Source organism: Oncorhynchus clarkii, chromosome 31 (genome assembly GCF_045791955.1).
Source record: "Oncorhynchus clarkii lewisi isolate Uvic-CL-2024 chromosome 31, UVic_Ocla_1.0, whole genome shotgun sequence".
NCBI classification, from domain to species: domain Eukaryota; kingdom Metazoa; phylum Chordata; class Actinopteri; order Salmoniformes; family Salmonidae; genus Oncorhynchus; species Oncorhynchus clarkii.
In genome coordinates this window covers 39,841,038-39,868,773 of record NC_092177.1, presented here as the reverse complement: position 1 = coordinate 39,868,773, position 27,736 = coordinate 39,841,038, and the positions used below count along the sequence as shown (strand labels likewise).

The 27,736-nt window shown below is 42.7% G+C and overlaps 1 protein-coding gene across 1 annotated transcript in view; it reads right to left on the bottom strand.

The window, feature by feature from the left end:
• LOC139390663 (GPI ethanolamine phosphate transferase 2-like) overlaps positions 1-27,736 on the bottom strand; it is a 126,116-nt gene that overhangs the window by 9,550 nt on the left and 88,830 nt on the right. The window contains exons 11-13 of the mRNA XM_071137936.1: positions 16,504-16,638; positions 16,114-16,288; positions 9,573-9,733 (exon numbers count right to left, since the gene is read on the bottom strand). Coding sequence (XP_070994037.1) covers positions 9,573-9,733; positions 16,114-16,288; positions 16,504-16,638 — 471 coding nt within the window. The remainder of the gene's footprint in view (positions 1-9,572; positions 9,734-16,113; positions 16,289-16,503; positions 16,639-27,736) is intronic.

Here is a 27,736-nt window from a genome sequence, read left to right as displayed (position 1 = left end):
ATTTACAACAATGGTTCAACCCTTAGGTATTCATCAGGCATCCATCCATATCCCAGGTGGGGGTGGAAGGTCCTATATGTGACCCGTTTCAGGAAACTAGGAGTATGTCGCAGGTCACTACTTCACAGGAGAGGCGTTTCTACGTAAACTTATTTTTTTTTAATCAAAATGTTTTTTTTTTGTGGGGGGGGGGGGGGGGGGCAGAAATGCCTTCTCGAACATGTGCACTTTCACGTGCCTTAATAACAAACGTGTATGCCATCTGTAAATATGAATAAAATATTTAAATTAGCCTAGTTGGTTAAGCCACAGAAAACGAGAAAAACCTTCCCGCTAGCCATGATTGGCTGAGATAAGGTGTGGGCTGGACATGCCGAGAGATGAGTTTGGATTGGTCTGCCATACAGCACGCTTCTGTCTATTTGAGCTGGTCAGTAGGTAATCCTGTCTAACGCAGCTTTAAAAAAAAAAAAGAATCACATATTAAAACTGTTGAATCTAGGGGGCACTATTTTCAGTTTTGGAAAAATAACGTTCCCAAAGCAAACAGGCTATTTTGTCAGGACAAGATGCTAGAATATGCATATAATTGACAGCTTAGGATAGAAAACACTCTAAAGTTTCCAAAACTGTAAAAATATTGTCTGTGAGTATAACAGAACTGATATTGCAGGCGAAAGCCTGAGAAAAATCCAATGAGGAAGGGACTCTTATTTAGAAAGCTCTGCATTCCTATGTGTCCCTATTGAGCAGTGAATGAGATATCAACCAGATTCCTTTTTCTATGACTTCCCTAATGTGTCTAGTGTCACAATACATAGTTTCAGTCTTTTATTTTACATCAACATTGCGTCAGTGGTCAGCTGGAGTCTCTCAGTGTTTTTTGCGTAAAAGACAAATGCGGCCATTGTTTCTCTCTTTCCTACTAAAAAGCCACCTGTCACGGTTGATATATTATCGAATAGATATTTGAAAAACACCTTGAGGATTGATTATAAACAACGTTTGCCATGTTTCTGTCGATATTATGGAGCTAATTTGGAATAGTTTTCGTCATTGTCTTGACCGCAATTTCCGGTTGAATTCTCAGCCAAACGTGAAGAACTAACGGAGTTATTTCGGCTACAAAAATTATATTTTTGGAAAAAAGGAACATTTGCTATCTAACTGGGAGTCTCGTGAGTGAAAACTTCTGAAGCTCATCAAAGGTAAACGATTTAATTTGATTGCTTTTCTGATTTTCGTGACCAGGTTGCCTGCTGCTAGCTAGGCATAATGCTATGCTAGGCTATCGATAAACTTACACAAATTCTTGTCTTGCTTTGGCTGTAAAGCATATTTTCAAAATCTGAGAAGACAGGGTGATTAAGAAAAGGCTAAGCTGTGTTTCAATATATTTCACTTGTGATTTCATGAATATGAATATTTTCTAGTAATATTTATGTCCGTTGCGTTATGCTAATTAGTGTCAGTTGATGGCAACGCTCCCGGATCCGGGATGGGTAGTTCCAAGAGGATTTATTAAGACTCCACTATGCAAGTATCCATTTCAATAGAACATCACTGCAACAACTGTTTCAGAGCACTCTCGTCTGTGTGCCAGAGCGCAGAATAACTGATGAATTTATGAAAAGCTAAATTAAATTGTTGCTAGGAGCACAGTTAGTCACCAACACTATGGATAACATGAAAACAGCCTAACCAGCTCTGCTAGGGTGAGTGAAATGGTCAGAGTTTGGGTGGGGGCTAAAGCTTAAGATGATTCTTATGGCATTGTACACTGTCAATTTGAACCAGAGTGACTTGACACAACAACGGGCCAAGCAACGGAAACGACACAGGAAGTCTAATTTAATGAAAGGAGTTGCAGTCTGCCGTGAAGCATTCATCCATGTATAAAGGTAAGAGTCTAGCTACAGTTTTAGATACTATACATTTCTAATTTTGTCAGAAAGTTGTTTTCTTTGCAAATCAAAGCATAGTTTTAGCTAGCTAGCTGACAATAGATGGCTGGCTCGCCAGCTTACATTACGTTTATGATCTGTGTGTAGTAATGTTATCTCAGAATGCCATTTCAGATTGCTAGTTATGGCCTAATGTTTGCTAGCTAACTAGCTACCTTTGAACCTATTTGGTTAACTTTAGCTAGCTATGACAATCGGATTGTATTGCTAGTACTCTATGGATTAGGATTAAGATTCAGATTCGTTGTTTAGCTAGCATGTCTAAACAAAAGACTCCACTACGCCAGATGATTACATGACCCATCAAGTTGGCCAGGTGTGTCTGACGGTGATTACAGCAATCTATTGTATAATAATGCCAAAATATTTGTTTCTGGTATTTGTCTTTCAGCACCAGTAGAACACGCCTGATTCTCTTCCACCAGTCATTCAAGGAGAATGGTCTAATGTCTCCCATCAAAAAGAGAGCTGGCCCAAGCAAGCACAGCTTACACTGAAGCATGAGGACTTGCAGCGAGTGGTGAAACGTCATTAACAACTACACAGATGATAATGCAATAGTGTTATAAGGACGCTGCCCAGGACACAAACACTTTGGTGGAAAGCTGCTGCCATCCCATGTGACAAAAGCAGCAGTGTGGCGTCTCTACATGGAATGGAACACTTGGTATGTAAAGCATGAACAACACGTTTTCATTATTTAACTGACCAACATGACTGGCACTACTTTTATTGATCTCACATTACTTCTGTATTTTCCAGAGGTACGTGTAGTCGGGCTGTGTGTTATATCATTTTAACTTCCAGTTTCCAAGACGATGTTTCTGTATGCAGTGCTGCTGCTCTGCACATTTGTAGGTAAGTGAAACTTACCTGATAACGATGCATTACAAAATGATATCACGTTTTACATTACATTTTCTTTTCATTAACTTATCTTAATGTTCTTTTGTTGTTTGCAGGTGCACTATCCTTCTGACCTTATGCAGCCAGGTCCCATCTACTTTTTAACTCCTCGCAAGTGTGGCTTGTTTGGTGTCTGCTGTGAAGGAATACCACAACAAGTCAACTACTTGATTGATGTAGGCATGTCATCCAGCAAAGGCAGCAGCGCAGTCATCAACTACATGCACCATTTCTTCACCAACCACGGAGTTGTGGAAACACGTGTTCACCTGAATTGTGATAACTGCAGTGGCCAAAACAAGAACACGTTTGTGCTCTGGTATTGTGCCTGGCGGACCATACACATACTCCACCACAGTCTGGACATTCACTTCCTGATCAGAGGCCACACCAAGTTTGCCCCCGGCTGGTGCTTCGCCCTCATCAAGCAGCACTTCAGAAAGACCGGAGTGAACACTTTGTCTGAGATTTATTGGTGTTGTGAAGGACAGCACTGTGACAGGGGTCAACATCCCACAGCTGGTTGGACTGGAGGATGGTACGGTGCTGGTGGAAAGCTATGGCTGGCAACAACACCTGACTCCGTACTTTAGGCCACTGCCACAGTTCAAGCAGTACCAGCACTTCAGGTGAATATCCTTTTCAGTGCATTGTATGAGGTTGTTGTTCTTATCTAAACTTGGGAGATTAATTGATGTTGTGCAAGGTTGTAATGTCTTAATTATTTTTGTTATTTCCTGTTTTACAGCTTCGATGCTCTGGAGCCTGGTGTTGTTGTCGCCAAGGAGCGTTCTCAGTGGGGACAAGGTTTCAGCTGCTGCGCAACGCTGATCCTTCCTCCCCATAGATGGCCTGCCTGTACAAGCACCACCTGGACTGGACAGAACTAGACAAATGTATATTTTTGAGAAGATGAGGGAGTTTAGCCACGAAGAGGCTATGGGCATCACATGCCCTGCACCAAAGTCAAGGGCAGGACAGAAACAGGCTCTCCGAATATAGATTCCCTTCTTCATGTGTGGTCATCAGTACTATCTGAAGTACCTCTATTCACATGACTCTCTCCTAACACACATACATTGCTGCTATATTATTCATTCATCCTGCTGCTTAGCCACTTTACCCCTGACTGTATGCATACAACTACCTCATCTACCACGATCGTTTTTGATATTGTTTGTGTACGTACTGTATTTTTTCTTTATATTGACACTATCTATTTGAGATACTACTACTATACAAGTAACCATTTGGCTGTACCGTTTACACCTTCTGTAGAGATCCGTCCACTTGGCAAGATATGGCTGGGGGTTATAGCATTTCTTTCACATGACCCATCAATTTAGACAAGTGTGTCTGGGTAAGCGTCATCTAATATTTATTAAATATTTTCTGTTTACCTGGAATGTTTTGTTATTGTAGACTACTACCACTTTTAGTCTTAATCTTTACTACACTACTCACTGTTTAGTACATGACCTCACATGTGAATCCTTAAAGAGATGGGTGGGGCTAGCTTAATAGGGCGTGAACAATGCTGAATGGGTGTAGACAAAAGAGAGCTCTCCAGTAGCTACCAAAATATTAAAAGGCCATTTTCTCAAAAGAGAGTTTACAAGTTCGTCAACTCTCAAACCAGAATTACTTCCCTATTGTTCCTCAAATGCGGCAGGTAGCCTAGTGGTTAGAGCGTTGGGCCAGTAACCGAAAGGTTGCTAAACCGAATCCCCTGTTCCTAGGCCGTCATTGTAAATAAGAATTTGTCCTTAACTGACTTGCCTAGTTAAATAAAGGTCAAATAAAAAAATGCAGCGTATGATATACAATTTTGTAGCTCTGAGTCTCTACTCCTATCCAATGTAAAACACACAATCAAATGTTGCTACATAAGACCGATTTGAGCCGGTCGGTCACATATATAGGGGCAGTACTCAGTGACATCACTTCCTGAAATGCAGAACAGGCCACATTACTCAGACATGGGGTCGGACTTATCAGATATATAATTAATCAACATCTACATGTTTTAACAGAATGCACAGGTGTCATGAAGAAAACGATGCATGATTACATAACAGAACTACATAACCAGTAGAAATACAATGCTCAAAAAAAATAAAGGGAACACTTAAACAACACAATGTAACTCCAAGTCAATCACACTTCTGTGAAATCAAACTGTCCACACAAGTGCAACACTGATTGACAATAAATTTCACATGCTGTTGTGCAAATGGAATAGACAACAGGTGGAAATTATAGGCAATTAGCAAGACACCCCCAATAAAGGAGTGGTTCTGCAGGTGGTGAACACAGGCCACTTCTCAGTTCCTATGCTTCCTGGCTGATGTTTTGGTCACTTTTGAATGCTGGCGGTGCTTTCACTCTAGTGTTAGCATGAGACGGAGTCTACAACCCACACAAGTGGCTCAGGTAGTGCAGCTCATCCAGGATGGCACATCAATGCGAGCTGTGGCAAGAAGGTTTGCTGTGTCTGTCAGCATAGTGTCCAGAGCATGGAGGCGCTACCAGGAGACAGGCCAGTACATCAGGAGACGTGGAGGAGGCCGTAGGAGGGCAACAACCCAGCAGCAGGACCGCTACCTCCGCCTTTGTGCAAGGAGGAGCACTGCCAGAGCCCTGCAAAATGACCTCCAGCAGGCCACAAATGTGCATTTGTCTTCTCAAACGGTCAGAAACAGACTCCATGAGGGTGGTATGAGGGCCCGACGTCCACAGGTGGGGGTTGTGCTTACAGCCCAACACCGTGCAGGACGTTTGGCATTTGCCAGAGAACACCAAGATTGGCAAATTCGCCACTGGCGCCCTGTGCTCTTCACAGATGAAAGCAGGTTCACACTGAGCACATGTGACAGACGTGACAGAGTCTGGAGACGCCGTGGAGAACTTTCTGCTGCCTGCAACATCCTCCAGCATGACCGGTTTGGCGGTGAGTTAGTCATGGTGTGGGGTGGCATTTCTTTGGGGGGCCGCAGAGCCCTCCATGTGCTCGCCAGAGGTAGCCTGACTGCCATTAGGTACCGAGATGAGATCCTCAGACCCCTTGTGAGACCATATGCTGGTGCGGTTGGCCCTGGGTTCCTCCTAATGCAAGACAATGCTAGACCTCATGTGGCTGGAGTGTGTCAGCAGTTCCTGCAAGAGGAAGGCATTGATGCTATGGACTGGCCCGCCCGTTCCCCAGACCTGAATCCAATTGAGCACATCTGGGACATTATGTCTCGCTCCATCCACCAACGCCGCGTTGCACCACAGACTGTCCAGGAGTTGGAAGATGCTTTAGTCCAGGTCTGGGAGGAGATCCCTCAGGATACCATCTGCCACCTCATCAGGAGCATGCCCAGGCGTTGTAGGGAGGTCATACAGGCACGTGGAGGCCACACACACTACTGAGCCTAATTTTGACTGTTGGATCAAAGTTGGATCAGCCTGTAGTGTGGTTTTCCACTTTAATTTTGAGTGTGACTGCAAATCCAGACCTCCATGGGTTGATACATTTAATTTCCATTGATCATTTTTGTGTGATTTTGCTGTCAGAACATTCAACTATGTAAAGAATTTTTCATTCATTCAGATCTAGGATGTGTTATTTTAGTGTTCCCTTCATTTTTTTGAGCAGTGTACATTTGTCTTCTCTTTGCTGTGGTGGTCACATCTCTCATCTCCATACATCCCCATTCCTATGCCGCAGGAGACACCTGCCTTGCATCTGGCAAATCAGGTGTCTGTTAACACTAGAAATGAACAGCCTTTCAGCCTATAAGTACCCGCTAGAAAAAGTTACCGGGCATCCCCTTTAGCATACGCGTCAGATGCATATCAACCTGCAAGATGCGCAAACATAAGCACCAAGGCTTGATAAATAGTGCATCAACAATTGTAAAAGGATGAATTGCAATTATTAGTGGAAATATATCCATCTAAAAATACAACTAAAATAGTTAAGATAGACTCAAGGATATGTTTTGTATAACTCCACAAAGTCCTAGTGAAAAATGTAAGCCTATAGACTATTTTGGTTTTCCTTATCATAAAAACACTACAGTGTAATCCATTTGATCAAGTTCATTTGTAGATTGAAACAGTGACGACATTCATTCAGTGAGGAGACTGACGCATGGGTACCAATGCCCTTTTGGCACATTTGTCTTACTTAAAACAATTCTGACAACTGAGCAATGTCAAATATAAATATTTAGGAAAAATCAGGGAAGATGGAGGGCATTGCAATTTCTGGGGCATTTTTTTTTTTTTTTACAAAATCAGAATGTCGGTGGCTGTTGGCCTAAGACAGTTTTAGTGTTAATGTCATGTCCTAGGCAAAGGTTTCTACCTGAAGCTACCTGAAGCGAAACGAGATCAGGCATTAGTAATGCGCTTCCAAGCCTGTCCCAAATCCTCTCCCTCTCACTTTACTTCCCGTCCTCCTTTTGGGCTGTCTTTAGTATTCATCTGGTGCGCTACCTCTATCCTGACCCTATCCTCCAGGGAGCAGGATTAAAGAGGGATGACTGCTTGTAAAGGAGTGTGGGATACAGGATGTGCGTTAAGGGATACCACCTCTAGATCTCTGGAGCTAAAGAAGTTGAATTTACTGATCTTTAGAGAGCTGGCCTTTTTTGACACACAGAAACACAGCCCTGGCAATGTGTTTGCACCATCTATTTTCCAATTGGGTGCAGTCTGCACAGATTTGACAAGGACATACAGTGCCTTCAGAAAGTATTCACACCCCTTGACTTTTTTCACATTTTGTTGTGCTACAGCCTGAATTTATCACTGGCCTACGCACAATACCCCATAATATCAAAGTGGAATTGTGTTTTCCATTAAAAAAAAAAAAGTAATTCATAAAACATTTAAAGCTGAAATGTGTTGTGTCAATCAGTATTCATCAAGTCTAAATAAGTTCAGGATTAAAAACTTGTTGAACACAGTGGTGGCTGGATCATGTTATGGGTATGCTTGTAATTGTTAAAAGGACTGGGGAGTTTTTCAGGAGAATAAAAAAAATGGAATGGATCTAAGCACAGACAAAATTGTGCTTAGATCCAAAGCAATTCAGTCTGGTTCTGTCTGCTTTCCACCAGAAACTAGGAGATGAATTCCATTTTCAGCAGGACAATAACCTAGAACACAAGGTCAACTCAACTTGAAAATCTATGGCAAGACCTGAAAATGGTTGTCTAGCAATGATTTGACAATTAATTTGGCAGAGCTTGAAGAATTTAGAAAATAATAATGGGAAAATGTTACACAATCCAGTTGTGGAAAGCTCTTAGAGACTTACCCAGAAAGACTCACAGCTGTAATCGCTGTCAAAGGTGCTTCTACAAAGTATTGACTCAGGGGTGTGAATACTTATGTAAATTAAATATTTCTAGATTTTACTTTCAATAAATTTGCAAACATTTCTAAAAACCTGTTTTCACTTTGTCATTATGGGGTATTGTGTGTAGATGGGTGAGAAGAAAATCAAATAAACCCATTCTGCATTTAGGCTGTCACCCAACAAAATGTCTAATAAGTCAAGGGGGTATGAAAACTTCCTGTATATGTGTGTGTGCATAAGTCCTCTTTCCCCTCTCCAAGACGATGGCTCCTGGAGGGAGGATCAACTCAGCAGCCATCGTTTTCATCAATTATTGAAAGGCTGGCGTGCGTTGAGAGAAGGAGGCCCCCATGTTGGACTGGGCTTTACAGTCTGCTTTGATTGCGGTATGAAGCTAGTTATCACTCAGCCTAATTGGAATTAGATGCCAGTAACAAAGAGGCTTACAGGAGCTTAATGATAAAAGGCCCCTTTAAAGGGAAAAAAAAAAAAACGTCCACCCAACAAACAGCTCTCGGATTTCCTCTGTGTGCCCCATCCCTTCTTTCCATTCCATAACTTTGCTTACAGCTTCTCTTTAACACACAATCTGTGATGCATAGCGTAATGTATATACATTCAAGACGTGGGGTAGCACACCTCGCTCATTTATTAATCATCTCTTTCTTTTAAGTTATGCTCTTTGAATTTTGCTCTAGGTGACTAACCTGTTGTATGAATTCATGAGAAAATCAATTAGAGGCGCAAGGCATTAAAACGATGTACAAAATGTTCGAAACGATCTCTCGCATCTTTTGCAAATAACATCCAGGGGTAGCTTTTAATTCCATAATAAATTGGCACGTGGCCAAGGCGTCGTCGTCTTCATCATCGTATTATGATCCTGTCCCAATAATTACACACTGCAGTTTCATGCTAGATGGGAGGAATATACAGAGTCCTTTGTCTTTGTTGAAATGTTGGGTTTCTTCCCCCTTTCGGCTTTATGTATCATGGCATGGTCGTGCTCAATTCAATTTCCGTGAATTAATTGAAATTCCATAACTGGACTGTTTCGCCAGCCTCTTGTTTTAGGCAGAATCAATGTTTTGAGTATATATATGGGCATCCTAAATAATACATTTCAAGGCTTTTCATTTTATACTGGAATAATAACTCATTTGAAAAATCTTGCTAAATCTTCTACTTTATCATTGGTCTGCTACAGTAAGATAAACACAAAATTGCCAAGATAAACATATGGTTAACTGGTTCCTGGGCTGTTGTGAATCAGTGTAAGTTGGAATGAATTAACTTCTGAATGAATCATCACTAATGACATTCACTGCCGTGAGTGTACAGTAACTGACCTGTTTTCGGAGCTGAGGTAGCAGATGAGGTGGGAAGCCCAGAGCAGGGGCCCGGCGTATGTGCTGAGGGCGGTGAGGAAGACAGCCGGGGCTTCTACGTAGCTCTCCAGTCCCACAAAGCCAACCGAGATGTCCACAGTGGCTATGCTGTTGGAGTTCCCCTACAGACAGACAAACAGCCAAACAGAAGACGTACGTTTTATTAAGCTTCATTTTCACAACTAACCTTAACTTACTTAGCTAACTTATTACGAAGTAGACAAAGTAGCTAAGTAACGTCGCTAAAGGAACTTAGTTAGACAAAGTACATAAGTTAGCTAATGTAGCTAGTGTAGCTGACCTAAAATGAACATACAGTGGGGAGAACAAGTATTCGATACACTGCCGATTTTGCAGGTTTTCCTACTTACAAAGCATGTAGAGGTCTGTGTATCAAATACTTGTTCTCCCCATTGTATATATATGAAGATTGCACAATACACTCCATGTTAACTTTTGAAAGAAGTCAGAAGATTATATGAATAAAATGTGTCAGTCTCCTGCATGCTCCTCCACTTCCCAGGTAGCTAGCTATTCAAAGCTCGCTGTCTGTCAACTCTCTGGCCTTGTAAGGGTTGCAGTGACTGGGTGAAATCTCCCTTCCCCTCCACCTCATCTCTCCTCCTCCCCACTCTCTTTGGCTCAGTCTCATTCCCCTTTCCATTTCCTGACGAGGGCTCAGGAGTGACACAGATGTGATGGAAGAGCTCTCGGCGACTGCAGCGGGAGCTGAATTAATTCACTGGCTGATGAAGGCCACTAGCTCCCCTCTCTCTCGCCTGGGTGTGTATGTGTGTGTGTGTGTGTGTGAAAGGACCTGTGTGTGCCAGGGCAACGCCACCCTCCAACGGACAAACCCAACACCATATGAGTGGATCATGTACAGTGCCTTCGAGAGTAATCACAACCGTTTACTTTTGTTTTATGGCAAGTTCAGGAGTAAATAAGTTGCATGGACTCACTTTGCAAAATAAATGCATGGTTTTTGAATGACTACTACATCTCTGTAGCCCGCACATACAATTATCTGTAAGGTCCCTCAGTCGAGCAGTGAATTTCAAACAAAGATTCAACCGAAAAGACCAGGGAGGCTTTCCAATGCATCGCAAAGCGAACACATCGAATATCCCTTTGAGCATGATGAAGTTATTAGTTACACTTTGGATAGTATCAATACACCCAGTCACTACAAAGATACAGGTGTCCTTCCTAACTCAGTTGCTGGAGAGGAAGGAAACCACTCGGGGATTCCACCATGAGGCCAATGGTGATTTTAAAACAGTTACAGTTTAATGGCTGTGATCGGAGAAAACTGAGGCTGGATCAACAACATTGTAGTTACTCGACAACACTAACCTTAAATGACAGAGTGAAAAGAAGGAAACCTGTACAGAATACAAATATTTCAAAACATGCATCTTGTTTGCAACAAGGCACTAAAGTAATACTGCAAAAAATGTGGCAAAGAAATTAACTTCACATCCTGAATACAAAGTGTTATGTTTGGGGCAAATCCAACACAAAACATTAATGAGTACCACTCTCCATATTTTCAAGTATAGTGGTGGCTGCATCATGTTATGGGTATGCATGTAACCGTTACGTTTTCTGGATAAAAAAAGAAACAGAATAGAGCTAAGCACAGGCAACATCCTAGAGGTAAACCTGATTCAGGTTCAGGCCAAATATACACTGGAGTTGCTTACCAAGACGACATTGAATGTTCCTGAGTGGCCTAGTTACAGTTTTTAACTAAAATCGTCTTGAAAATCACTGTCTAGCAATGATCAAAAAATATTGTACCATCCAGGTGTGCAAAGCTCTTAGAGACTTACCCAGAAAGACTCACAGATGTAATCACTGTCAAATGTGATTCTAACATGTATTGGCTCAGGGGGTTGAATATGTAACCAAGACATATTAGTGTTTTATTTTAATATATATTTTTCTTACATACAGTATGTTAGAATTTTTCTTCCACTTTTACATTACAGAGTATTTGGTGTAGATTGTTGACAAAACTATGCCAATAAATACATTTTAATTCCACCTTGTAACACAAAAAACAAATGTAAAAAGTTAAGGGGTGTGATTACTTTCTGAATGCAATGTATGTTCGAAAGTTCCACACAGCTGACCATTTTAATTTACTTTGTTATTTAACCCTTATTTTACCAGGTAAGTCGTCTGAGAAAACATTCTCATTTACAGCAACGACCTGGGGAATAGTTACAGGGGAGAGGAGGGCGGATGAATGAGCCAATTGTAAGCTGGGGATGATTAGGTGGCCGTGATGGTATGATTGGGAATTTAGCCAGGACACCAGGGTTAACACCCCTACTTATACCATAAGTGCCATGGGCTCTTTAGTGACCACAGAGAGTCAGGACACCCGTTTAACATTCCATCTGAAAGACAGCATCCTACATGAGGCAATGTCCCCAATTACTGCCCTTGGGTATTTTTTTAGACCAGATGAAAGGGTGCCTCCTACTGGCCCTCCAACACCACTTCCAGCAGCATCTGGTCTCCCATCCAGGGACCAACCAGGACCAACCCCGTTTAGCTTCAGAAGCAAGCCAGCAGTGGGATGCAGGGTGGTACGCTGCTGACCATGGACTGGCTACAATCGGAGTCTCAGGACATTGGGCTGTTCAACTCGGCCTACAGTAGGACTAGGTTATAGTTTTATTGAGACAAGCCAAAAATGTGTCAACATCTTATTTTTCCTTACGAAAACAAGTAACGATAACAAGATGCCATGAAAAAAACGATAACTGCAACAAATACGTTTTCATTTTAGTTGATGAAAATGTGACAAGACATCCACGTGAGACGAATGGACATTCAATTTGACATGAAGCTGTTTAATCATCAGTGGGCATGCCTTTGCGACATTTTTAATGCGATCCTCTCATTTCAGCAGCGTGGTCTGATCGACCTGATCTTTTGAACGGATGCCAGGACACTTCAATTGTAACTAACCAAAACTAGAAACAATAATGTTTACTCTCCCTTACTTTCATGTAGGCTATTTTTGCTTTGATCACATCAGATACCTTTTAAAAAAAAGGTATAGGCGTGGATCAGAAAACCAGTCAGTATTTGATGTGACCACCATTTGCCTCATGCAGCTTCGACACATCTTCTTCACATGGAGTTGATCAGGCTGTTGATTGTGGCCTGTGGAATGTTGTCCCACTCCTCTTCAATGGCTGTAAGAATTTGCTGGATATTGGCGGGAACTAAAACGCTGTCATACACGTCGACCCATGTTCAATGGTTGACATATCTGGTGAGTATGCAGGCCATGGAAGGACTAGGACATTTTCAGCTTCCAGGATTTGTGTACAGATCCTTGCGACATAGCGCATGGCATTATCATGCTGAAACATGAGGTGATGGCAGCGGATGAATGGCATGACAACGGGCCTAGGGATCACATAACGGTATCTCTGCGCATTCAAATTGCCATAGATAAAATGCAATTGTGTTCGTTCTCCATAGCTTATGCCTGCCTATACCAGCAAACTCCTCGCCCACATCATGGCATACACACTGTCTGACATCTGCCCAGTACAGTTGAAATTGCGATTCAACCATGAAGAGCAAACTTCTTCAAAGTGCCATTGGCCATCGAAGGAGTGCATTTACCCACTGAAGTTGGTTACAATGCCACACATCAGTCAGGTCAAGACTCTGGTGAGGACTACGAGCATGCAGATGCACTTCCCTGAAACGGTTTCTGACAATTTGTGCAGAAATTCCTCGGTTGTGCAAACTCAGTTTCATCAGCTGTCCAGGTGGGCTGGTCTCAGACGATCACGTAGGTGAAGAAGCCGGATGTGGAGGTCTTTGGTTGGCATGGGTACATGTGGTCTGCGGTTGTGAGGCCGGTTAGATGTACTGCCAAATTCTCTAAAACGGAGGCGGCTTATGGTAGAGAAATGAACATTACATTCTCAGTCAACAGCTCTGGTGGACATTTCTGCAGTCAGCATGCCAATTGCATGCTCCTTCAAAACTTCAGACATCTGTGTTATTGAGGTGCACTTGTATAAGGATCATGCTGTTAAATCAGCTTCTTTATATGCCATACCTGTCAGGTGGATGGATTATCTTGGCAAAGGAGAAATGCTCCCTAACAGGGATATAAATACATTTGTGAACAGCATTTTAGAGAAATAAGCTTTTTGTGCGTATAGAACATTTCTTGGATCTTTTATTTCAGTAGAAAGCCAATATGAGGGTTTGCGCTCAGGCTAGAATGAAAGGCGGCCGATGCGTGGGTGAGAAAATATCTGTAGAGTTCAAAAAGTACTCGCACTCAAAACCATGAAAAGGAATAACATTTCATTTCAGCTCATAAAACATGGGACCAACACTTTACATGTTTGTTCAGTGTATTTACTTGTTCAGTAATTAAATTGGGAAATTCAAACATTATAGATTATAAAATGAATTAACCAATATCATTTTTCTGAATAAACATACACGTCGCTCTCATGAGTGCTGTTGGGCTTGGGAGAGGAGGATGAGGAGGGCCGGCACTCTCACTAGAGTCACTATTCTCAAAAAGAGGAAGAAGGAGGAGGAGCAAGGCCACTGTCATTCCCAGGCCCGGGCAGTAAGGTATCTGCAAGTCAGTTGGCTAGCTTCCACATGCGATGGTGTTTCGTCTGTTGAGGAAGAGGTGGTAGCTTTGCTGATGTGATCTTTGGTGATTTTGCACGATCTTGATCAGATCAAGCTTTTTTTGCTGCGTTTTTTTGTGCAACACTTGGCCTTGCTTTTTGTTGACCAACTCGCTCTCCCTCCGAGTCTGACCTGATTCACATAACTTTTTAAAACTTCATAACCAGTTAGGATGCTGAGGTAGGCTGCCACCGGTGCCCTCTGAGAAATAGGCTAATTAGATACATGACAAGTATATTGTCTGTTTGACTCACCTACTACCCATGTAGTAGGTAATTTGACATAGGTGCGAGATGACGGGCCCATAGGGCTGCAGGGGTTTACACCACGCCAGGGGCCTATTCGCACTGTTCCAACTGTCTGTCTGCCTGCCCCTCTACTCTCTCCCTCACTGCCTCGCCTGCTCATTCTATTTGCTATAAAAGATTTGAGTGTCTGTTTAGTCTTTGGTCTATTGCGTGTAGAATAGCCTACTCATTGATAGCCCCTACTTTAGTGAACTTAAGACATTGCGAGATACAGCTTTTATTACCGATGCACGGTTCTGAATGTCTGCCTGGTATGCCTGGCTGTGCACCTACACACTCTCTCCCTCACTAGATCACTCTTTCTTTGCTGTGAAAGATGCAAGAGTTTGTGTTCTTGGAAGTAGCCAACGGCAACTACTCATTCTCCTCCGTTGCAAAAATACTGAATCTTGGGAGTTGACGGGAAAGGAGTCAAATAATCTATTATTTTGGAGTCGACTCTCCACCACTAGATATCAACATGGCTACAATAGGCTAGCCAAGAGGAATGCTAGGTGTCTTTTTGCAGCTTTCTATCAACAGTAGCCAGCATATTGCTAGTGTGTTCCCTATTGAAGGTTTACTTTTGTGAATCTAAATAAATAAGCGCATCGAGTAGATTGATGGGTGCTTCTTTTTGCGCTGGACAACTTGCGTTTGCTGTGTGAAGACGTCAACTCGTGTACTGCTCAAGTTACTCGAGAAGTTGTGACCCGCAGGAGCGTGGTTATGCATGAATAAATGGCCGATCATATTGCTCAAATAGCATGGCATTTACCTGTGTAGTCTTCAATGGTTTTCAATGGTAGACTGTGACAGAGCAGGTAAATGTTGAACTGGAATGCAAAAATGTGCTGAAAAGTTACTGGCCCGACAGAGGAGATCCACTAGCCCGACCGACAAATTTTCCATTGGCCTCGGGCCAGCGGGCCATAGTTAATGTCGGACCCTGCACGCGAAAGAACATAAATTAAAGTGCAAGAAAACAATAGGCTAAGTGGATTTTGACAAATTATTACCACATTATATGGGACGTGCAAATTCACTAACGTTACATTAGGATGTACAAATTCACACTCTCTCCCTCTGTGTAAAGAAATGTGACGGCAACCATAGCGCACACAACACACAGACCCAGGTACCGAGAGGCTGTCCCGCCAGCAGCGTTTCCCTGTCGTCGCTCACTTTGTGACTGACAGGCGCCTTTCCTATCAATAGATAGCTAGAAGATGCATATCGTTCATTCTAGCGGGACCGGGCTCGGCAGACTGATTTCTGACTAGCGAATTGAAAAGTAGCCTAGTTAATTTAAGTGGAAAAAGTACCAGGCTGAAAATGAGTCTGTAATAGGTTGTATAGTCGACAGCCGGCGCTAGTGAAAAACACTGTATGAGCCTTTATGGCTCGCACAAGCCAAGGCTACAAACTCCTTCTTAAAAAGTCATAGCCAGGTGTAGGCATAGCCAGGTTACAAGTAACATACTCCACAATGAATACTATATAATCTAACCGCCCGTTACCTGGAAGTAGAAGAAGGCCTGTCCGAACCAGTAGTGCATGATGGTGGTCTGGGCAGCGTCATAGTGGAGCTTCTTCCAGATGAACTGGGCCATCAGGGACTGGACCAGCAGGCAGCAGCATAGCACCGGAAGGTTGTGTGCCCGCAACAACAGGGCCACCAACAGAACCACACCACTGTAAGAAGATGTATTTATTGTCCAATAACTATGTAATATGAGTAAATAAGAACAATGATTTATTCTAAACTGACTTGCGTGGTTCAAAAAAGTTTGAATAAAACAATGTACACGAATATCAGACGAATATCTGAACAGGATTCAAAATTGCCACCTGCCGATTGCTAGCCCGCCTCTCTATTCTGTAGGCTACTTGCCGTGTAGGCTACCTACCTGTAGATTTCCCACAATCCCCTGCTCTTCAGCCGGGCGTCGGCTGTGATGACCTGGGACCTCAGCAGGTCCTTGGAGCCCGTGAAGAAGATGCCCAGGATGAAGACGTACACAAAGCGAGCCTTCATCGTCCCCCTGAGGGGAGAAAAGAGATGAGATGAAGTGGTTAGCCTGTTGAGAACATTTTTCACGGAACGCGAGTGTCCAAGGGCTGGCCACTCCATCTGAATGCCCAAGAGCCTGTTACAAGCCCCAGGTCCAGTTTTCAGATTTAGTCAGTCTTACCTTCTCTTGAGTCTTTTTTGTTGAAGTAACATGTTTTGTCCGTACATTTTTAACACAACACTTTAAAAATACAGAAGCATCTGCAGTTGCAGTTTTAGTGAAGAATGGCAGCAGTGATTCCCCTATATTCATAAAAAAATAGTTGCCACTGCTGCAAAAAATATGATGATAAAACATGATGATATGATGATAAACAGTGCCTTGAGAAAGTATTCATACCCCTTGACTTATTCCACATTTTGTTGTGTTACAGCCTGCATTCAAAATGGATTACATTGCTTTTTTCCCTCTCGCCCATCTACACACAATACCCCATAATGACAAAGTGAAAACAGGTTTTTAGAAATGTTAAAACGATTTACAGAAATATCTAATTTACATAAATATTCACACCCCTTTGCTATGGCACTCTTTCAGCTCAGGTGCATCCAATTTCCTTTGTCACTACAACTTGATTGGAGTCCACCTGTGGCCAACTCAATTGTTTGGACAGGATTTAGAAAGAAACACACCTGTCTATGTAAGGTCCCACAGTTGTCAGAGCAGAAACTATGCCATGAAGTCCAATGAACTGTCTGTAGATCTCAGAGATATAATTGTGATGAGGCATATATCATATATAAAACATTTCTAGGGAGTTGAAAGTTCCCAAGAGCACAGTGGTCTCCATCATTGGGAAATTGAAAAAAATATGGAACTACCTAGACTCTGCCTAGAGCTGGCGTCCGACCAAATTGAACAACCAGGCAAGAAGGACCTTGGTCATAGAGGTGACCAAGAACCCAATGACCACTCTGACAGAACTACAGAGTTCCTTGGCTGAAATGGGAGGACCTACCAGAAGGACAACATTCTCTGCAGCACTTCCCCAATCTTGACTCATGGGAGAGTGGCCATACGGAAGCCACTCCTGAGAAAAAGGCACATGACAGCATGCCTGGAGTTTGCAAAAAGTCATGCAGAATACAGAGCATAAAGGAAAAGATTCTGTGGTCTGATGAGGCAAAAATTTAACTCGTTGGCCTGAACGCAAAGTGCTATGTCTGGAGAAAACCAGGCACAGCTCATCACCCTCTAACACCATCCCTTCCGTGAAGCATGGTGGTGGCAGCATCATGCTATAGGGATGCTTTTCAGCAGCAGGGACTGGGAGACTAGCAAATCTTTGACGAGAACCTGCTTTAGTGCATAGAACTTAGACAGGGGGTGAAGATGTACGTTCCAACATGACAATGATCCCAAGCATACATCCAAAACCAAGCTGGGATGACTTCACAACAAGAATGTGAAAGTCTTTGAGTGGCCCAGTCGAAGCCAAGACTTGAATCCCATTGAAAATCTGTGGAAAGACTTGAAGGTTGCTGCCTCTCCCCATCTAACTTAACAGAGTTTGAAAAATGCAAGGAAGAATGTGAGAAAATCCCCAAATCCAGATGTGCAAAGCTGATACAGACATACCCAAGACGATTCTCTCTGAGATCTACGGACAGTTCCTTGGACATGGTATAATTTCTGCTCTGACATGCACTGTGAACTTTGGGCCCATATATTGACAGGTGTGTCACTTTCTAAATCATGTCCATCAATGGAATTGACCACCGGTGGACCGAAATCAAGTTGTAGTGAGATCTCAAGGATGATAAAAGGAAATTAGATGCACCTGAGCTCAATATGTTAATGATACATTTCTCTATTTTATTCTCAATATATTTGCAAACATTTCTAAAAACATGATTTAACTTTGTCATTATGGGGTATTGTGTCTAGATGGGTGCGAGAACAAAAAATGTAATCCATTTTGAATTCAGGCTGTAACACAACAAAATGTGGAATATGTCAAGGGGTATGAATTCTTTATATTGTATATTTCTGCCAAGGCGTGCTTTAAAATGGATGGTTGCTGGCTCAATGACTGGAAGTCTATGGAAACAGCTGGCATGTCATTGCGCTAACGCTAGTAAAAATGTGTTTATTCATGAGTGTTTTACTCTCCCATGGGCCCAGAGGAAAATAACAATGATCGATCCATTTGACAGTATAACGGGTAGGTGGATAGAGCTAAGTGTACTCTGAACTTGGGAAAGGTGAATAAAAATAATGTTGGACTGAGGCCCAATACAAAGTGAGCTTGCCCATGTCAGATAATAAAAACACAGACTTTTCCCAGACTTTTCCCCAAGCTAACGGACACATTGTCAAAACCTCGACCTTTCTCGTTTGCAGCAACTGATGACTGATTCATTGTTCATGACTGATTGACGGAGATGACTGACTCATTGTTCATGCGAGTGCTGATCGAATGCCACATTTTGTTCTTCAAGAACTGAAATGTTTTAGGCCCATCTTGCTTGGCAGACTATTTTAATATTCATCTATCTTGAATCTATTTAGTTCAAAAAAGTCCAGGGGCCTCATTTATAAAACTGTGCAGAGGATTCACAGAAAGTGCTTACACACAAAAACAATCTGACTTATAACACAGTGCGCACGCACGTCCCACGCCGGTTTCCCTTAATAAATCACAATCAACTTGAAATTTGCCACACGTGAGCGAGCATCTTTCCTTTTAACGCCCATAGTTGCTTATGAATAGTCAGTGAAACGCTCCTAATTAATATTCATCCATATTGACTGCATGACGGCAATGACGGCAAATCCCAACAGAAAGGCTAAAAAAAGAAATTGCACCCAGTGTTCTTGTAGGGGAGGTTGAAGCGAGGAAAAATATATTGTTTGGTGGACACAGTGGGCATTACAAATGCAAAAAAGTTAGAGTGGCAGCATGTGGCGGACATTGTGAATGCTGCTGGCTCAGAAGGTCGGAACCTCTCAGAAATAAAAAAGAAATGCTCCGATATAAGTGTAGGCCAAACGGTGAATAGCCTTACAGAGACAAAGTGTTTGTGCCACGGGTGGGGGAAAGAGGACACCGGAGCTCAACCTCCCTTGATGAGCGACTTGCCGGTATTAAAGGGGAATCCCTCCTGAGTGGGGGGGACACGGACATGTAAGACGCACTGGATGATCCAGGTATGTAAATTGGCATTCCCTCGTTTGAAAAGAGTAAACCAAATGCATTCAAGTTGTTTAACATTTATTTACACAAACAATTGTGACGTTTTCTATTGTTTTTAGTCGCTGAGTGTTCCAGCGGGGTCGGTGGTGCTGCAGCTGAGCAGGAGCTGAGTGTTCCAGCGGGGTCGGTGGTGCTGCAGCTGAGCCGGAGCTGAGTGTTCCAGCGGGGTCGGTGGTGCTGCAGCTGAGCAGGAGCTGAGTGTTCCAGCGGGGTCGGTGGTGCTGCAGCTGAGCCGGAGCTGAGTGTTCCAGCGGGGTCGGTGGTGCTGCAGCTGAGCAGGATCTGGGTGTTCCAGCAGGGGTTGGTGGTGCTGCAGCTGAGCCGGGGCTGAGTGTTCCAGTGGGGTCGGTGGTGCTGCAGCTGAGCCGGAGCTGAGTGTTCCAGTGGGGTCGGTGGTGCTGCAGCTGAGCAGGAGCTGAGTGTTCCAGCAGCGGTCGGTGGTGCTGCAGCTGAGCAGGAGCTGAGTGTTCCAGCAGCGGTCGGTGGTGCTGCAGCTGAGCCAGAGTTGAGTGTTCCAGCGGGGTCGGTGGTGCTGCAGCTGCGTTTGGTTCAAAAGCCTGGGATAGGGGTTGGGGCCAACACAACCAACAGTGTCAGGGGGTAAAGCCACATTCCTTAGCTGTTCCACATTATGTAGCACAGCACACGCCCTCACAACGTCGCAGACCATTTTGGGCTTGTACAAAAGGTTTCCGCCTGAGGAATCGAGGCAGCGCCATCTGCCCTTCAGAAGCCCGATGGTGCACTCCACAACAGCGCGTACCTGGCGCACGTTGTAGTTCCTCTCCTCTGCGCTCCGTGGATTGGTGAAAGGGGTGAGCAGCCACCGCTGGAGGGGATATCCACTGTCGCCTGCAAATTTAGTGAATTGGTTAGGCACTGCAGTAGAGAAAAATTGCAATACCTAGAAGCCAGCCATCACGCACAGCTCCGGCCTCAAGACTGCGCCCAACACTGCTGTTGCTCCATATGAATGAGTCATGGGTTGACCCAGGCCACCGAGCCACTACATTAGTCAGTACCATGTCCGCATCACATATGATTTTGACATTAATGGAATGATAACGCATTCGATTAATGAAAGCAACATATAGCAACATGAGTGCAGTCAATAACACCAGGACATTGCTGCAAATTGCACTTTTCTATTTGCCTGTTCACCCACCGTGTAAGGAAACATTATGTAGAGATCCAATCCAATTATACCGCCTAACACGTCTGGCATAACGCGGCTAAAGGTTGGCTGAGAGATCCCTGACCTGTCAGCCAATCCCTTTGAAAGGTGCCAGAAATCCGAGGATTGTGGGACAGGCACGTCTTGGTTTCTGCGGGTGCTTCTATGTGAAGCTGGGCCCACTACAGCACAGAGATCCAAGAGAACAGCTCTTGGTAATCGGAACCGGCTCTTAAGCCACTCATCATCATTGGCCAGTAAATCTTGCTGGTCTCTGAGAATTCGCTCTCTCCGAATTCTTCCATTCGCCAAATCTTCCAACAGTGCCAAAGCAGCCATTGTGCGTCGTTACACATTGTAATTGCATGCCTTTTTATACCCACCCGTTTGATTGTCAAAGCTACCCAATTGCGTAACACCTTCAGGTGTGGTAATTACCCTGATTGTAACAGACAATGACAGGGCCATTATCACATTGACAGTTCTGCGCAACGAACATGTGATAACAATATATGAAACTGTGTACTTGTATCTGCCCGATTGAGGCATCGAAAACGGAATCAGTTTAAATGTAATTTGTCCTACTGTTCACCTTACTATTTATGAGAATACATTTCATAACATGCAAGTATTGTTTAATAATTACAGATCCGATTTAAACTGTACAACATATTTGAGGGGTTCTTTTGCAAAAACCGATATCTCCGTTTGTATTTATTATCCTAAATCAGGTTTTTTGTGTGTTTTTTTTTGTGTGCACTCCAGGGAACTCTTCATATATAATACGTCAGATGTAATATTTCGATTAATTATACACAATGGTATCGATTTCAAAGCGTTTCTAGTTTCACCCTTCCGCCATGGGAGTCGCAGTTCTAATGTCCCCAGTTTACGTGCGTACGTATGGGTCAAAGTGTCCGTGGAGGACCAAACATTCTCCGGTCAAGTTATTTATTTATTTGTATAAATCCCAAAGTTTGCTTCGAAAATGGCGCATGCCTTCTTTTGTGCCTACGCAATGTTTATAAATGAGGCTCTGGATCTTTTCCAGACTGTAGTGTACAATTCCATATTTTTTTATGTTTTAAAAATTGCTATTGGTCTGTAACTTTTTCACATGTTAAGACCTGAGCGAGCACCATGTACACAAGATACAAGACCACTGGATTCTAGACAAGGTGGGGAGTTGAAGGGCAAGGCAATCTAGCAATTGATATGATGAAGGCAAGTACACAGATAAACACAGTCATTTCTCCTTTCAGCTGAGGTGTGCCCTCTAAGTCTGACACTGACCAAACTAGACTGGTCCGATTACACACTTACGCAATTCTGACAAACACCGACAACCTCGTAAAAAAAGATAAGTCCAAAAAGATAAACACAAGTTCCCAGCCTCTTGATTCAAATTCATGTGTGCTATTTGTAATAGCAGAAGTCACAAAGACATCTGCTTTGACTAAAATCCATACGGATGAATGAATCATGATTTCTCTGCCTGTTATTATGGCACGCAGAACATTTTCTGCGTCATCGCTCATCGGGAAAAGGTACGACAACAGTAGATGCCATGTAGCCTCCTGGCAGGTAACCATGGAGACAGGGTTGTGTGAACAAGAGTCAGGAGTTTTTAATGTGAGGACCCACAGGAGTGACAGGGTGCAGATAGTCAGTCTGCCAAACAGCAAACCCCCTGCAATCCTTAGTTCAGTGTGTGTGTGTGTGTGTGTGTGTGTGTGCGTGCGCGCGTGATAGAGAGATATACATATGAAAATGTGCACCTAAACAATAAGCATGGATTAGGCCATTTTTACTGCTAGCTGCTGTACCTAGGGAAGGAGAGGCAGAGTGATTATCAGTAAAACTCCTCTTACCTAGTGGGCAAAACATGCTTGAAATGAATTCATAATGACAACTGGTTTTATGATGTAATTTAAACCTGTTTAGCCTGCTGGGAAAGCCCTCACCAGGCAGACCTCACTTCCTAAACAAGGTGCCTATAAAAGTAGAACACTCAAGTTCCCGCCTTATTGTCAAACACGCACTAGACTGACGGCGTGTCCCCGAAAGGGCCAGACATCCTTGAATTTTAAGGAGACTGTAGTGATAGGAGTGGGATAAGGGTCTGGTTCACTAGGAGAGGGAGTCAAGCAGGTGTTGCGCAATGTATTATTCATTCACTGGGTTTGTATTGCAGCCTTCATCCCTCAGATGAATGGCCAGCAGTTCCTTCTAACCCTGGAGTTGTGCCCTAGCTACATCTCTCACTTGTATATTATTCAAATGTTTTATCTAAAACACAAATCCGAGGTGGAGAGAATCCCATGCCCTTCTTGGTTCTTATGCTAAGCATAGCTGGAAATTCTTGTTTTGTTGTATTTATTCTAAGCATGGCTGGGGGGGGGGGGGGCTGACTTGTTAACTGGGTTGACTATGTGAGGATGAAGAGGAGTCTCTTTTTGTGTGTGAAGGTAAATATGGTGGTGTCTTGGCTTTTCCACAGGTGCCTGTGTGCAGGCTTAAGCTGGATGCTATTGCACGGAGCAACACAATCAGCAAATTAAATGAGCTGTAATTATGGCAAACAAACGGCACGTTGAGGCCAGTGTGTGTTGTTTGGGGTGAGCGACACATATGGGTACAGAACGAGCAAATGCAGACATGATGCCAGCCTCCTCTCGCTCTCTGCAGTGATGAGGCAAATGCTCTCGGGGGGTTTGTCTCGGTCTGCTTTCCTAAAGTACCTGTATAACTGGTTCAAATCAAATCAAAACACATTTTATTGGTCACATACACATATTTAGCAGATGTTATTGCGGTTGTAGCGAAATGCTTGTGTTCCTAGCTCCAACAGTGGCAGTAGTATCTCACAATTCCCACAATCTAAAAGTAAAAAAAAATGGGATTAATAAATGGTTATTGAACAAGGTGTGTATCCTAGTTAACTTGACTGATGACAGTGATGGGAACATCCCACAGCCTTGAATGAAAAGATGGGTGTGTCCTGACGTCAGTCATCAAAAAGCCAGAACAGCCATCTAGTAGGGCCCGGACGATACCAGCATTGCAATACTTGTTAGTGTAGTTCTGTCCTTGAGCTGTTCTTGTCTATTAATGTTCTGTATTATGTCATGTTTCATGTTTTGTGTGGACCCCAGGAAGAGTAGTTGCTGCTTTTCCAAAAGCTAATGGGGATCCTAATAAAATACCAAACATCTTTAGGAAACTTATTTTGGAAACAAACATCATCATGTTGTCACCCAGAGTCACATGTATTTATTTTCCAAGCTATAGCACACACTATTTTTCATAAAATAGGTTTTTAAAGGACCAAATAGATGTGTCTGCTTCATGTTTTCATTTTCGCCATGTGAAAAAATATTCGATACTGGTGTCGTCCCGGGCACTACCATCTAGGAGAGTGAAGCACAATGGATCACTCAAGAGAGGACTCCAAACCCATGAGAGACACCCGCCAAGACACCTCACATTAGTATCAGTGGATTGGAAAGATGATTAGGTAATGATAATTTTTTGTCACTTTTCGGGAGAACAGTTTAAATAGTTACCTGCGTGTTCATTACTTGCTAATGAGAGCAGGCTGTAAGAGGGACGACATGAGAAACGGACAAACAGTGGTATCTTGGATGCTCAAAGGCCTTTCTATTTTGAGAATAGATTTGGTCTTGACAGAGATCCACACAGAAATGAACAAAACACATTTTGTGAACAATTGAACAAAAATTGGAGAGAATGTTGAGATGCAGTGAATTCAGGAAGTATTCATACCCCTTGACTTATTCCACATTTTGTTGTGTTACAGCCTGAATTCAAAATTGATTAAATTGCTTTTTTCCCCTCTAGCCCATCTACACACAATACACCATAATGACAAAGTGAAAACAGGTTTTTAGAAATGTTTGGAAATGTATTGAAATTTAAATACAGAAATATCTCATTATCTCATATTTGAAAGTGCTTACAGCTGTGAGTCTCTAAGTGCTTTGCACACCTGGATTGTACAATATTTGCCCATCATTCTTTTCAACATTTTTCAAGCTCTGTCATTGTTTGCTGATCATTGCTAGACATATATGTTCAAGTCTTGCCATAGATCTTCAAGCCGATTTAAGTCAAAACTGCAACTAGGCCACTCAGGAACATTCACTGTCTTCTTGGTAAGCAACTCCAGCGTAGATTTGGCCTTAATATCCCAGTGTCTGGTGAAAGCAAACTGAACCAGGTATTTTCTCCAGGAATTTGCCTGTGGTTAGCTCCATTCAGTCTTTTTTTTATCTTGAAAAACTCTTCAGTACATAACGATTACAAGCATACCCATAACCTGATGAAGCCACCACTATGCTTGAAAATATGGAGAGTGCTACTCAGTAATGGGTTGTATTGGATTTGCCCCAAATATAACACTTTGTATTAATTAAGGACAAAAAGTTAACTGCTTTGCCACATTTGTTTGCAGTATTACTTTAGTGCAAACAGGATGTATGTTTTGGAATATTTTTTATTCTGTACAGGTGTCCTTCTTTTCACTCTGTCAATTAGGTTAGTATTGTGGAGAAACTACAATGTTGTTGAGCCATATTCAGTTCTCCTATCACAGCCATCCAACTCTGTAACGGCTTTAAAGTCACCATTGGCCTCATGGGGAAATCCCTGATTCATTTCCGGAAATTGAGTTAGGAATGACGTACGTGTTTTAATGCTTATTGACTCAAGACATTTTCATTTTTCATTAATTTAATTGAATTTAAAAATCCACTTTGACATTATGGGGTACGGGGTATTGTGTGTAGATCAGTGACACAACATCTCAATGTAATCCATTTAAAAATGTGAAATACTTTCTGAAGGCACTGTATATAACGTGAACATTCGGAACTAATTATATGATTGTGACAGAGGGAGACTTAGAACAGGAGATCACATCAGCTATAGGCTAAATGTGTGTATGAACAATGAGAGCTTCATTCTTATCCAGGCATGTCTTTGAAGACAGAGAGACTGAGCCTTACTTTGAACCCCTCATCCATGACACCTGAAATCCCCGCATGGGTGTATTTTTGTGTGTGTAATGTGCAATGTGCATGCGTGTGTGTACTCAGAGATTCCGATGAGAGTCAGAATTAATATGCATCTTCATGAGGGATCTGCATGCATAAATGTTCCCAAATGAAGTGTCAGCACAACTAACATTTAAAAAAGGACAACAAATAAAGGGACTGTTTTTGGGCAGGTGTAAAGCACTGCAGGAATCAATTGAGATACTATGTGTAGTTATTTTCTAGTACAAGCTGTGCTTTGACAGAACACGCAACAGAACTTTGAAGATATTTCAGCCATTTTTGACACCTCGATTGACGTGGTGTGTCAGTTCTATGTGCTCTGGAGTAGAGTTAGTGGTAACTCTTCGGCTTCGAAGCAAGTGTCCCTATACTTAAAAGGTCCAAACAATAACCTTGATAGATCGTTGAAACGTTTATAGCTACTCAGCCACCCTCTGAGCACAAGGTGGTTTCTCTAGGATAATGAGAAACATGACATTGCTTAAGTATCGCTCAATCTTTACCTTTCCTCACAGGAAGGGGATTATAAAAGATGGGATATCAAACAAAATCCCCAGAACAATGGAAATGAATTACAGCTGGGAGCTAAGTGATGTTCGGGAGAACATTTGCATTGCTATGGCATCTCAGGGACTAGTAACGTAACTACGCAATAATGATATTTGGAACAACGTAAGTATCCTCTACATTTTTGCCAGCCTTGTGTCAACTCTGGTGCCTCACTTCATTTTTAAGGGACTTTTTTCTCCAGTCCCATATCTTATCATGAGTAACATTTGACAGTACATACTTGTCTTGCAGTGGCTGCTGAAGAAAATACGATGTCACTTTGACTACAATACAGATTTTGACTACACTATTTCTCTAAAAAAAGTAGAATCTGAGGAGTTGTTTTGTTTCAGATCCCAGGTGCAACATCCACCCCAAAACACAGGGGTATTGAAACTCGGGAACACCCTATGTTTGTGTGTTATCTGGGGGAGTTGGGAGCAGAACCTCAAACTACACATTTCTGATATAATATATAAAGTATTATAGTACTACTCTATTCAGTATGGTGCTGTAACACAAACGCTTCCATGCCCTTCACAGCAACTCAGGTGTGTTCAGATAACACAGAAGCCTCCCAGGGTTGGTGGGAGATGTATTTCCTCACAGAGGCAACGCCGGCCCTTAAGCCACTCCTGTAATTCACATTAACTGCACTGGGATGAGATATGATTCCACGTTGTCATTTAACAAGAGGATGGGTCATATCAGTGGGGCAGATAAAGGCTGGTCACAAAGACTGGAGTACTCCACCCCCCAAAGACATTCAATACTGTATGCCACAAATTACGTTCACATTGAGAGCCAATCATATGTGTTCTGTGACACCTGACGTAGCCCCCCAAAAAACCAACAATTTTGATTACATTTAGGATTAGCTGAACTAGTGAGAATGAGTAGCATGGCTTTCTCACCTTAGTCGATGTGTGGGAACGTGCACCGGTATTTTCCTACTAGCACTGACTTTGCTGATATCTACATTCTTGAGGAAAAATGAATTTACTACGACTGTGATATGTAGTTGTCTCACCTAGCTATCTTAAGATATACGCACTAGTTGCAAAGGGCTCT